The sequence below is a fragment of the Malurus melanocephalus genome, unplaced genomic scaffold (assembly GCF_030028575.1).
Source record: "Malurus melanocephalus ecotype Western Australia unplaced genomic scaffold, MMel_1.1 scaffold_270, whole genome shotgun sequence".
NCBI lineage: Eukaryota > Metazoa > Chordata > Aves > Passeriformes > Maluridae > Malurus > Malurus melanocephalus.
In genome coordinates this window covers 630690-645067 of record NW_026623502.1, presented here as the reverse complement: position 1 = coordinate 645067, position 14378 = coordinate 630690, and the positions used below count along the sequence as shown (strand labels likewise).

Here is a 14378-nt window from a genome sequence, read left to right as displayed (position 1 = left end):
TCTGAATATTTTTACTTTACCTGATTGAAAACCAGATTTTTTTCAAACAAATCCAAATTAATCAAAATGTGGCTTTTTCATATCAAGAATTTTGTTGAGATTTGTCAAGCTTCTATTGAAACTTTTACATTTCAACAAACTACACTTTATTTCCCTGTCTTTTCATATGGATTTCTCTAAATCTTTCCAGTCTGCTCTGATTGGTGTCTGCTTCTTGTCTAAAGCCCTGATACACATCAGATTTCTCAGATACTGCAGATACTGCAGTACCAGATTTTCTTTTTGAAAGCAGCGCATGTCAAATTCAAAATTCAAAGTGCTTCTTTCCCAGCCTGGTCTCCTAGATAGCACTTGGAAACTGAGACATGAAACAGTGACACATGCCATGTGCCCAGCAGCCTTTTTTAATTAGTTATAAAATTCTGATTCTGAATCATTCTTTTGTTTTGTGATACTTTTGGAGAATTCTGGCATTGCTTTCTTTGCTTCTCTMACAAGGGGAGGGATGGTTGCATGCATCAGACCAGGCAGGCTGCATAGACCACTCAGCAAATATGCTCTGGATTTGCCACACCAATTGTTGCAGCTTGTAGAGAAGTCACAGCAAAGCTCAAATTGAATTAGAGAAATGTAAGAATTACATATCTCTGACTGCCTGTGCAAATTTTGGATGCACACATCTTACCAGACCCAAGGGGCCAGAATTACACAGATGAGCCGGAGATACACATAAGAATTTGCACATTCTATACACTCAGAGGGGAAGTTGATGGCGTTTAAGCAAGCTTGAAGAGCATGAGGCTTACACAACTGTTTGTTTACTTCCTGGGAGTTGGGCTTGGTTGCCAGAACTAAAAATTATTAACACTGTTTCTGTCCATCCTGTTATCCAATGCATTCTGTCTGCTCTTTGTTTTAAAGTGCAAAAGGGATCATTGGTATTATCTTTGCAAATCAAAGTATGGATGGAACCACAAAAGGACAGAAAACAKATATGGTTTGGCAAGTTTATGTTCTTCAGCTGAAAGTGCTGAGCAAGTGTAAGGTTATAGGGAATTAGCCTCTGCCTCCTGCCCTTGGCTGGTTTGAGAATTATGTGTTAAAGAACGATGAGCAGCACTTCACAAGTAGATTCAGCCTTGACAGGAAGACTGGAGAGGCACAGCTTTGCTTGTGTTAACAAGAGGTTTCTAAAAATATTTCCAAAAAAAGAAGTGGGAGAAGTCAGTGGTTGCAGTCCTGAGGCAGGCCACGCCTGGGGGACAGGAAAAACACTGCCCAGGGAGAGGCAGTGCTGGAGCTGTCTTAGCTGGTGGGAGGGCTGGCAGGGCAGGGTAAGTAGGCTCTGGTCCCTATAAATATTTGCTTGAGGAAATATACAAAGATTCTTCCTGGGCATGCATGCTGCTCCTCATGCATGGAGTGGGCAGCTGCCTCTCTCCTGGGGGGTCTGCTATCACCTCACTCCCCAAACATCAGCTGCTGCATTCCCCTCTTGTCAGTAACAGACCCCTCTCCTTCAGATTCCCCTCATATTATTTTTGGTTCAGCACATATCTTTGTTGACCTATTCAGTTTTTAAGAGTTTGCTTGTTTGGGGTTTTTTGGTCTCGACCAGTAAATGGAATACACTGAATAAAATAAAATAATTCTGGAAGATAGCTAGAATATTGACTGCACGGTGACTGTGATCAACAACRAAGTTATTCAAATACAAAAGTATTCAAACACAAAAACCTGTGTCTGGTGGCGGTCATTCTTTAGTTTCCAGACACAATGAAGCCAAGAGCTGCATCATAATTTTCACTTAGATGGTTAGTGGTTTAGGACTTGGTTTATTTTTGCACGCATTTTGCTGTATCATCTGTACACAGCTAATTGAATTGTAGATGTAAGGCATGGAAGGGTGCATTTTCCCAGCTACAGAAAGGTATTTGTTTTCAGGAGATTTTCCAGTATATTTTCGAACAGCAAAACATCTTGTCATTTTCTTTTAAAATATATTATTTGCCAACCCATGAATCTCAACATTAAAATCTTTCTTCCTTAATGTCATTCACAGTCTCCAGTTTGGCTCTTTGTTTAATAAATTAATTAATTTAGTACACTCATGTTGATCAGCATCAAAGATTCACCAGCTGGGGTCTGTACAATGAATACTTGGTACCAATGGCCTCCCCTCTCAGTTCAGACTCCAAGCATGAATTTACCAAAGAAATGGAGGAAGTTCTTCCACACATACAGTGGAAGTGCCTGCAGGTCATGATTCAGGCAGATGTCCCTGTGCAAACAGCTACACCTTCAAGGGGAGAGGGAACAAGCCTGAGCTGAAATGGAAAATATCTCCACATRGGCAGAGATCATTTGGGCAGCAGCAGCTGGGAACGTGGGAGGAGCTTGCCTGAGATGCAGAGTGGGGCTCTCAGCAGAGTATCAAATGATGGCTCAGCGGTGGTGGCAGCTCTGCAGCTTTCCCCTGAGCACAGGCATTTTCCAGCACAGAACTCCTTGTCACTGTCACCCTGGCTCTGCTGCCACCAGCTGTCTGGACACTGGGCTAGTRGATGCCTTTGCATCATGTGGGTATCGAGAGGTGCAGACCAAAACTGAGCATATTGTTCCACAATGGGTATTATTTAAATGATGCTAGAAAGGAGACTGAAGCAYAGCTCTGCTCTGATGCCATCTTTTAACATGATTTAAAAATCATGTGCTTTCATATTGCATGGCGAATTCATATTTCATTTTGTGACTGTTTTGAATGTCATGAATCTCRAATTTCCTTTGTGGGTCAGAGGAATTTGCTTTTAGCTGTAGTCCCCTTAATATGTCTCAGACTACACTTTTCTAAAATTAATGTCCTTTATTTTCTATCCATGTTTTCTAGGCTATCTATATCTAATTATCTATCCATCCATGGTCCATTAAAAATTTTCTGACATTTAATTTAATTCTTTACACAATCTTACTTAGATTATCTGTTTATTTGTGTTGTAGCATTAGACAAGCAAATGCTTTTAGCAATACTTCCCTGCTTTGTTACAATTTATTCTTTCTTTGCCTTTTGCCATTTTCCAGACCATCTTGTTGAACTGGTTGTAAGAATTGTTTTAAATATTCTGAGCCATGACATGTCTACAGGTGTAAGGTAACCCACAGTAACTCTCAAAGAATCAAACCCTGATTAGTAATATGTATATGTTAGTGGTTTTGTTTCTAAATTGTTAAAAGTTGTTTTAGCTTCTAAAATGAATCCTGGTCTGCATGTTTTTATTGATATTGTAGCCTGGACTAGGTAGGCACATGTCCTTCAACACCACTCTGGTTCATATCCCCAAGCAATCTTGGAGCGTGTGAACTGGATGGTTTTCAGATGAAACTAAGTCARAAGATGCCTCCTGGTAGTGTGCCAGTAATCTCCAACCCATTCATGAAATCCCAAGGATTCATACAGTTCACAAGATGCAGGCAGACCTAGGTCAAAATATCGCTACSTTGAGATGAGTCAAAATTCTGGTACCGCTTGTTTTGCTGTATAAATCCATTCTTTCTAGGCCATGCTGTTGGTAATGTGAACAGCCACTGGTAGTTAAAACCCTGCTGAGACTGTYTTCTCCCTTGTTGCCTTCTAAAATAGAGAAATTCAGCTCCTGATGAAGTTATCACTGTATCCTCATTAAAAAATGAATAATAACATTAGTAACAGCTCTTCRGAGCTGTTCATGAATAGAAACAACAGCACATCCCATCTGAACAGAGTGTACATGTTTCAAAACTGTGCTCTGGTCATCATGTCAGCATTTGTCTAGGCCAGCCTATGTCAGTATTTGCCCATGCAGGCATTGTCACTTGCTGTCCCAGGAAGTTTAGTGAGAATAGTTAAAAAAAGCCAAAAACACCCCACAACCACGCAAATGTATGCAATCATATTGACTTTCCCTAAAGAGTTGGCTGCTTCTTTCTCCATCTGGCCTCAGAAAGAAGGAGGGGTGTAATCAGGAAAGCAACTGCAAACTATAGTGATCCCTCACTGCTGTTTTGTTCAAAGGCATACACAGGACATTAATGTTTGCAGATGCTCTGTAAAGATAAAAGACTAGGGCCTAGATGGGAAGAAATTAYTATCTGCATTACATAGATGGTGGGCCAGTTATTGCCTCAGTTATACTACTGCAAATCCCATACGTTTCTTTTCATTGTCAGAGTGAGATAACTATTTGCCTTAAAGGAAATGAACACTAGTGAAAATGAAGGGGACTGAGAAGACACCATTAAAAAAGTTACTAGAAATAAGAAAGTGTGTAATAAATTAGCTAATATTATGAAAAGAAAAACTATTTAGTTCTAGGAAGGAATTCAAAGGGAGTGAAAATCCACAAGTTAAAACTCACAATTCTGTACGCTGGCCTCTGCATGCCAATCTTCTGAGAAGTCAATCCATTMATTTTAATGATAATACTTCTAAAGAAAATAATGTTATCTAATATTAACAGTTGTGGTTGCTGTAAAAAAATGAAGGACTACCACTAGAATAAACATGAAGACAACTTTRTTTGACAGTTTTTGCTTTCTCAGATAACACAGGGCATTGGTATTTTAAACTGGCATCTCTCATCTCTTCACATATTACCATACATAATATTAAAAAGGGAAAGAGAGTCTCAGGTACCTTTTTATTCCTCCCTTTCTCCCTCAGGGAAGCCACAGGATACAGTCATCAATTTAAAAGGTCAAAATAAGAAGGTCAAATGGCTTCATTTACTGGGACTATTAATCTCAGTTACATTCGTAAACATTTTTCATATGGGAACTTATCTTTCCACTCAGCAGAGATGTGGAGGCTTAGTCCCCTCTCCTTTTTTCCTAGCTCCCCTCTTCCTCTCATTTTTGTATTCCCATCCTTTCATTTGTGCATTGTCATGCAGTACTAAATATAACGAACTCAGAATCGGGCCTTATTCTGTGCCTTAGATAGGGTAAAATGAAACAAAAAATATGGTAACAAAATAAAATACCTGAACYCTAGATACTTAAATAACTTTATCTCTCTTCTATTTCTTACCTTTTTCATGTCCAAACATGAAAGATTACCTGAAATATCAGCTAAGCAGGGAAATATTATCCTAATAAATGAGCATGCAAGTATGTATCTGGTAAGTTATTTGATTAAACAGGAAGCWAGAATCCTATAGATATCCACAAATAAAGCCCCAAATCTAAATGGCTGTATCGTTAGCTCATTTGTAAACTGTTCCAGATGTAAGATTTTGGCAGCTTTCCAGTAGGCTGGCTGCAGTCTGAGCTTTCCTGCATCCGCAGTGAGAACTGCAATGTCTGACTGTTCAAGGAAAAGCTCCACAAGGCTGATGACAAATCATATATAGTAACAACCTGCCTGCCTGGCAAAGAGAAATCCAAACAGATCCCCGGGCAGAGAATGCCCTTTTTCCTGGGGCTAAGCTGCAGCCGTTTGACCTGGATGTGTGATCGATCTGCATTATGCATCACCCGGTGAAAGCCCCTCTGAGGAGATCATTCAGTGATCATATCAGGGACTCCACTGCCAGAGCCTTGGATGTTATCTGGAAAAACACGAGAGACAGACGACTGGCAGGTGAGAAGGACATTGCATAAATATATTTTTTAATTCACAAGGGATCAAAGTCAGTAGCAGYAATTAGTTGTATCATTTGCATATATCTTGATATCGCCTCTAAGCATTTCTGCAGCCTTTTGTTTGTGTGTCATGTTACTGTTCTCTGCCTGGGGTGGAACTGCTGTGCTCCCCCAAYAGATGAGACAAACTTCAGTTAAAAGGAAAGCAGCAGTGAATTTTGGTCCGGTGTTATGGCACAAACTCCTCAGACTAAAGTGTGCTGAAGCATTTTATTTTGCTCTTAGGTCAGACGCTGTGCTTTACTGCTGYGATGTGCTCCAGTGAGTTGCGTTACGGAGCGTTTTGTAGCCAAGGAGTGTGTCAGTTGGAATATCTGGGCTGTGCACTTAGCAATTACTGGTATTTCCTCTGGCAAGGATTTCAGTGCTCTGAGCTCCAAGAGAGTGTCAGGTATGCCAGAGCAAGGCTTCTGAGATATAAATTACCAGCCAACTATATAGTTTCAGTCCACATTTTTATTTTGACTTGCAAATACCCAAAAACTCCAGGCAAACCATAATAGAGGGCTGGAGAAGAAGATAATTTAACTCACTTTATTTTTCTCTTGTTGTCTGTTAGATGAATGCTTCTCATTCACCCTGCTGGGGCTGTTACTTTTATTTTGCAGCATTTAGGGGTTTCAAAAAAGGCAGCAGAAATGCATGATGGGTGTGACTGTCAGAGGGATCATTTTGGTTTGTTTGTATACTTACAGTGGGGGTGGTTTATCCCAGGGGGAGGGAAGGAGGGAGGAGAAATGTGAATAATGATAAGATCAAGGATGAGATGACCAAGAGKCAGACTGTATGGCTCACTAATGTAAACTGAACTTTTACATCACTCTCCTGCCTTTATGTTTTGGAGAAATAAGAGTAGTTAAGTGCATAACAGGCATTTGTTTGAGCACTGATTCCAAAACTGCTTATGTTGGGTAATCAGGCAGTGAGTGGCCTGGCCTGTAAAGAAACACGTGGGTCAAAAACCTGCTCTGAATTAGACCCCTTATAAAAACCTTATTCTGTCCATTTGTGTTAGTGACTGGATTCATTCTGTGCCTGTTGCCATAGATGGCAAAGGACAGGGAGTTTCCTAGGCACAGGAACTCAGCTTTACCTCTGTTTTACAGCAAAACCTCATGGTCACAGGAGATGGGGCCATCAAATTTACTTTAGTGCTCAGTAGATGGTCACAAATACAGCAGTGCCATAAAAGCACCAGACATGTACCTCTCTCCAMAGCAAACTGAACTGGGCAGGCAGTCCAATTTATCTCTCAAAAGTGTGTTATAAAACTGGGCTTCTTTGGTAGCCTGAACTACTGCAGGGCATGGCGCAGCAGTCACAACACAGGTTCTGATATTCAGGACATGGCTGAAACTCTGCTGGAGCAAGYACTGAGGGCAAAGACATTCTGAGTGAAAAGTCATGAATGTTACACAAATCTATAAAAGGGAAACCAGTGGGGYCAAGTCAGCCTTTGTTTAATCTGCCTGGTCAGCTGGACACTTGTTTACCCTGACAGTCTTTTCCATTCTACCTGCTAGAGATGTTTATGTGARTGCTTTGAAGTAAGCTTTTTAATTTATCATGAAGTTCAGAATGGCATTTGCATCAACAGACTCCAAGTACCTCTGGCCTGTATCCACATATGACTGCTACCAACTGTCTTCTATAAAATTGTTTTCTTCTCATCAGCTGACATGGGAAAGCATATAATAATATGTAATGTATACCTTTGGAATGTGAGCTACATTTGAAAGTATGCAGATTTTATCAGGATACAAAGAGAACTTGATAAATGTATATATTTAACCTTGCATATGATTATCAAATATTTGGAGGCTAAACAACTGCTAATTATATTTCTGGAGACTCTCACATTCCTAGAAATGAGTGAACGTGAACCCTTTAGCCCCTTTAGCTGCACTGATAAGGGTCGGCATGTTTTTATTCTGCTTGGCAGCTGGTTATGAGCCATCACAGCTTTTATCAATACAAGGCTTAGATGTTAGAGGACCCTTAAAAACAGTGACAGTTCTATTTTCCAGGCTGTGCTGGTGATGTAGACTTGTCAGTCTACTAGTGTATTTGGGCTGCTATCAGTCAGAATGTCTAAAAATCATCAAGCTAAACCTCCGGTAAGAAGTACAGTATGTAATTGGAGTAAATATCAAGTGCATTCCAGAAAATACTTCATGATTAGCAGAGATTCAGGAAGACAAACAAAACRGAGAGTTGTGTTGCTGTTCTGTTTGTTTTCTGGGATATCAGCAGTTTAAACTGCTGACTACCTGAAAATGGTCGAGAAGGGTCATGACACTGAAAAGAAGAAATCCTGTTAGGTCAGCAATTTGTATTATCAGGACACGCCTTTTAAAAAACACATTATTTGCAAAAGAAAGAGGAAAGTATGAAATATGCATTCTTCATGGCATATTCAAGACAAAGTAGAAAAAATGTTTTGCCTTTAAAAAAACCTTCTAGCCTGCACACAGAAATAACACTTCATGAAATATAATTTGATCAAATCATCAAATAGGGAGTAGTATCTACTTCCTAGGTAGGGAATATATCATGTCTTTTACTTTAGATAAGAATGACTGCAGAAGAGAAGACTTTAGGGAGACTTTGTAGCAGCCTTCCAGTATCTAAATGGGGCTTACAAGAAAGCTGGAGAGGGACTTTTCACAAGAGCATGTATGAAAGGACAAGGGGTAATGGACTTAAACTGAAAGACAGTAGCTTTACCCTACATATTAGGAAGAAATTCTGTRCTATGAGGGTAGTGAGGCACTGACACAGGTTGCACAGAGAGGCTGTGGACTCCCATCCCTGGAGGTGTTTGAGACAGGGCTGGATGGGGCTTTGAGCAGCCTGGTCCAGTGGAAGGTGTCCCTGCCCATGGCAGAGGGGCTGGAAYTGGGTAATCTTTAATGTCCTTTCCAAGTTAAACCACTCTATCATTCTGTATAGGACTGTGATCAGTTAGTCTTACTGACATAAAAGAAGGGGAGCAATAGTCATGTACAAAAGGTATCAAAGGTCTGAGTTACTGCCTGTGCCCTCTCATCGTAGGCAAAGCAGCCTGTGGCTCAGCCCGCTGGGGTGGAGCAAACTTGTATAAATATATATTATTATATTACATTATGGTATATTTTTCCTGTTGTATAAATTTGGTCTAGCATATAAATCTGGTATATATTTATAAAATAACTATCCTGAGGAGGAGCAGTGAGCTGCTGCTCAGCAGTCACATCATGGCAGCACAGATCATGGTTTTCTACTCTGTCTTATTTTCTCCTTCTTGGTTTATGTAGACAAAGAAAATCTAGACGCATGTTTATAGTCATATCTGGTCATCTTAAAATGTGGGAAATTATTCACTAGATAAATCATTAAACATTTTCAGTTTCTGGGACATCTAAAATACCCAGATTGTAGAGGTGAGAAATAATCTGGGGTAATGGAATGAACAGCAAAAAAATAAGAACAATGGCAAGAACAGGAAGACTTCAGTTGTCAGAGCTCCTAAATAGGCAATATGAAAATTGTAACTTTTCCTGTTACTACATTCACAAGAAATAGATGTATTTCCTTTGGAGTTCCCAGTTAATTCTCCTTTCTAATGTCAGACCACATCCTCAGCTGGGAATGGAAGAACATTCTGGCTTCTTCAGCGGACAGACCTCCCAAAAAGACTGGGATTTCATGCTCAAGAAGGGCAKCAGCACAGAATAACACAATAACAAGAGCAGGAAGTATCATCCTCAGTTYTGAAATACACACACCCTCGAAATATTGCAGACAGTTTTCTCCTAGTGCCTTCACTGTTTTCTGAATTTACATGATCCAATGTAGCATTTATCTGCATTTTACCAAGACACCTTATGGGCACCATATGACATGACTAAAAATCCTGACKTTTTCATTTTCACCAACATTTTTTTGAATGCATGATTTGACACTGAGTACAACTGACTATTAATGTGCCTCTCTTTTAAATTAAGAGGGGTTTTCTTATGGTGCAAAAGTTAAATTGTCATCTGGTATTACAGACAAAAAATAATTTGTAGGTAGTCTGATGTTGGTGAATTACTGACTTTTTTGCTGCAGTAACTTAGTAGTTGAAAGTCTGAGGTAAAACATTACTTATTTGGTATTTTAAAAAYACACTTTCAGCTATTCTATTTGAAAATATATTGTTTATTTACCTACTCATCATTTCCCATTTTCAATTTTTTTTTCTAATTTAAAATTCACTAAAACTTTTCAATATTTTATTTACCCCAGAAATAAATTTAACTCGTACTTTTTAGCCTACTAAAAATAAAGTGGGCTTTTGCCACCCTTGTGTTTCTTGATTTTGTTTTCTGTAAATTGCCAAAGAAATGCAAATTACGCAATTGCCAAGATCCCTTACAGACCAATTCTCATTGTGCTTACTTTGCTAGTACTTGAGTCATCTGGAAAGATTCAATATGCCCTTGTAAATTATTGCTAAAGATTGAGCCARAGAGGGAATTCTGGGGGTGCAGAAAGAGTAATTCCATCAAACAATTCATTTCCATTCAGATTCCTTGTAGAAGACTATCAGTCAACTTTCATCTGGTTTTCATGGTTTTAGTACAGTCTGGGTTATTTTTGAGTCTTATTATGAAAAGTTTCTTTGCAGTTTTGCAGGACCCTTTAGGTAGACCTTTTATTCTTTAATTTATGATGATTAGCTGCAATTATACTTCAAGTTTTTTTCTCTTCTGGTCATTATCAATTTGCAGGACTTGTCTAGGAACAAGTGTGCCTCTGTGACACACTCTGTTCTTGTTGATGCCTAATTTGTTCTCCGTTATCAACATCCCAACATTTCCAGTGGATTTATAATTGCTGTTTGCTCTTGCATTTTCCTCTTACCTCTGATGCCTTAAAACATACCCAATTACAGATTTTGAAATCTGTATGAATATATATACTTACTTATACTTAAACATTTCCCAGATATTGCTTGTACTTCAAAGTATATCTATAGCTATCTATAGTAAGTAAAGGAAGGAGAAAAAAAAAAAAMAGAAATTTTTATCCTTTGACATTTTTTTAAGCCCCAAGTTAAGGTGAAAAATTTTGCATTACATTTCAACTCTCCCCAAAATTATGCTCATGAAGAAGAGAAATTTCTTTTTAAGTGTTTGCTTTGTTCTGAGGTTGGAGAAAGATTTACAGTGTGTTTAAGTGAAATAAGGTTTTAKAAAATGGATATGTTGCAGAACCCAAGACCACTTGATATATAGCTTCAGATATATCACTGTTTGGCTCTATCAGCATTTTTAGGAAATTACTGACCCCCAGTGTGGGGACAATCTCTTACAGGTTTGGTGCTTTACTCAGTCTATTATATAAGTATTAAAAACAGCCACTTACCATGATGTAGAGCATGATCAGGTATTGATTTTATATATATTTGTAAATAGATTGTAATTTATGCAAAAGAAACAGGAAAACAGTAAACAGCTGTCTGATAGCTAAAGGAGCTATACATACAATAAAGCAAGTGCAGTATATCCAGTGAAAAACATATGAATAATTTATTCTGGTAGAATGGTTAAATATCATTATCATATAAAGTTTCCTCCCTTTGAGAGTGTTCATGAGCTTTGGTGTTATCCGTGTAATTACTAAAAAAACTCATAGTTTAAGTATGTTTTTTGAGAAAATACCAGTTTCATTCTTGCAGTTTATTATTCTTCACATCTTTCAAATTCACATATCAAATGCAACCAGAAATAATACATTTCATATATAGCATATACTTGTTTAATTTTTGAAAATATTGCCACACTAAATTCCAAGAAGATATATAGAATACTGTATACCCTTTTCAGCATTGGTTTTTATCATGGAATGACTGTAATTCATTTAAGGCAAAGTCTTCCAGTCAAAATACTCACTCAAAATGGCATTTGGAATTAGATGCATCMTTGGTTTCTTATTCCATATTCTGTTTTTGAATTTCTTACTCTCATTATGAAAATGTAGAGAAGTGCCAGAAAGATTGTAGGTGCCTCTAGTATGTTTATTTTCAGCTACCAGAATGTCTTGTTTCCAACACTCTCATGCTTCTGATTTGAAGTCTGATACCAACAGAAGTTGAAGMTCTCAAAGGGAAGAGAATGTGAGCATACTCTGTCGCCTTATCTGTTTGTAATAGACATTTCCATACAACAGAGCTAAATTTCAGTGTTGGGATACTGGACATTTGAGAAGTTTTACATATTACTTTCCCATTTTCCTCCATTAGTGGAATTTTAAACATTTATCTCATGGAGATCCACCCTCATTTCTGTAATCAGACTACAACAATGGCACTGTTTTGTCCAAGTTTACAATAAGAAGAACATTGTATACTAAGCAAATTATAAAAGCGGTTGCTACAAAACCCTCATGCATTCAATTACAACAGCTGGGGAGGATTATGGAAATACACCCGTTTTTAGTGTTCTGGTTTTTTACAGTCATTGTAGCCAATACTAGGACTGCAGCAATCTCCAGCAAGCCCATGTCCTGTCCTACCTGAGATTTTAGGGATTTGCAAAGAAGAATCTAGTCCCTGGACCCTTCAGCAATTAGGAATTTTTAGAAATAGGTTAGTTGTTTTCTTGAGGAGTCCAAACTGGTTCCTTACTAACATGGGTCAAGGAGGGAGGGAGCACACCCAGAGCTGTCCACAAATCATGTCCAAGAGGAACTGAGCAGTTGTGTCACTCTGCAAATGGAAAATGAGCATCCAAACAAGAAAAGTTGCACTGTTCCACCAGGCAGCTCTGACARGAGTGGAAGGAAAAACACAATACACCTGGCAACCACCTGTTGGGAAACCAGCCTCATCATTTATGCTTTTCAGCATGCAAGGCTTGTAGGCAGTACACGTTGTCAAATAGGGATTAAAAATGAGTGAGAAAGATTTAAATTAAGGTCTGCTCTCTCCAGGCCCAGTTTTGTAATTCATCATTGTGGATATTGTTAAACTCTGGTCTTAAACACTGGGCAAGACAAGATAAGCAGCATTGTGTCTCTGCTTGAAGTTTATCCTGATGAGAGGCAACCAGAAGCCTCCTCTTGTCCTGCTCTTTGAACATGCTTGTGCACTTACCAAAAGCAGGGGCTCACAATCCCCAGACCCAGCTCCCCAGACTGTATGTTCTTTTGGCATTGAGCAGGCATCTTGCACATCTAAAAGACCACTATATTTTTGAAACATTCCTAAAAACTGCTGAAAGCGCTGAACTGCTTTGCATCTGAATGTTTGGAAGGAGTCTTGCTCACARAATATTTCAACTGCTACAGTTCTGCTAACATCTGGACATCCTCCTTACGTCAGAGGTGGATGATGAGATCCAGATGCTATGACTTACTGATGTTTTCATTAACTTCTTAGCAGTTTTGACTTTGTTTTGTTTACCAACTGCAACTTCTTAACTCCAGCTCACATATGTGAGTGTTACTGGAGAGAGCAGGGAGAWGAGCTGGAAAGGAGGGGGGCAGCCGCAAAAATTAAATTAGTCTTTGGCCTAGATCCAAAATAACTGATTTCTCTTATTACAATACTCTGCTCCAGGATATGCAGCCTGTGGGAAGGTCAGCTCCAGATGATAAGAGCCATTTCACCAAGCTGCTATTTTCAGCAAAAATTAGCTATACGATTTGCTAATTATGTTCTGATTTAAGAGTAAATATGTTAAGATATGAAGACACCAGGAAATGAGGATGTAAGATAATATTAATGGCAACCTCATGAACTTTGCATTTAAAGTCATGCCTAAACCTAATTGCCATATAGAGAATATTTATTACTCTAAGGGAATGTTGCTATTGGAGCAGACATGGGAGGGACATTACTTATATTGTGAGTTGCACATTAGGAACTCACTGAAAAATTCTTTGGCAATACAGTAAAAAAAAAAAAAAAAAAAAAAAAAAAAAAAAAAAAAAAAAAAAAAAAAAAAAAAAAAAAACCAGAAAAACACTCCAACATGTCCAAGAAACTGTAGCAACAAATGTCTTATGTATGTGTTAATTTTATATGATAGAATTGCTTTTACAAGAATTTCACCCATTTCCAAAGACTAGTTGCTTCAGATTTTTCCCACTGAAAGTAGAACTAGGTCTGGCAGAACAGCTTTCCTTGCAATGTACATCTCATTAAGAAGTACAAGTGAATATTCAAAAACTAACTAAACTTGCAGTTGTATTTTATGTAGCCATGCAATTAAATTCTTTGAGGTGGGTAAAAGGGAAWCATCACAGCACATTGATTGCTGACTGATCAATACCCTAATTCACTAAATRGTGCAGTGTCTCTAGCACTGTAAAAGAAATTAAGATCAAGAAAATCCTGTTTTGAAGAGATTATAATCAGTTTAACAATCACTATCAGCGCTCAGTGGGAGGAGGTAAATTCAGAATCCATATATGTTATGTACCCCCAAAAAATGCAGCAGCCACTCAGACCACAGTGGCAGAGAATATATCAATGCACTGAGCTCCCTCCTGCACTGCCATGTCCACCAACATGCAGGAATATGGGAAAACAAAAAATGGGCTAAATTATCCTATGCAGGGAGTATCTCCCTGTACTGGAGTTTGCTCATTGATATCAGTATTTCCAGATTAGGAGAAGGTCAATTAGCAGTATAGTTTATTTTTTGAGTTATGGATGTGTTTGTCTGAGGGTG

At 38.5% G+C, this 14378-nt stretch overlaps 1 protein-coding gene across 3 annotated transcripts in view; it reads left to right on the top strand.

Annotated features, from left to right (window-relative positions):
* Positions 1 to 14378, top strand: part of DLC1 (DLC1 Rho GTPase activating protein) — a 212870-nt gene that overhangs the window by 107732 nt on the left and 90760 nt on the right. The window contains exon 1 of one of the 3 annotated variants that reach the window (XM_057376127.1): positions 5390 to 5614. The exons of the other annotated variants lie outside the window; for them this stretch is intronic. Coding sequence (XP_057232110.1) covers positions 5500 to 5614 — 115 coding nt within the window. The 5' untranslated portion in view covers positions 5390 to 5499. Of the gene's footprint in view, positions 1 to 5389; positions 5615 to 14378 lie in introns of those variants that run through there. 3 annotated transcript variants of the gene reach the window in all.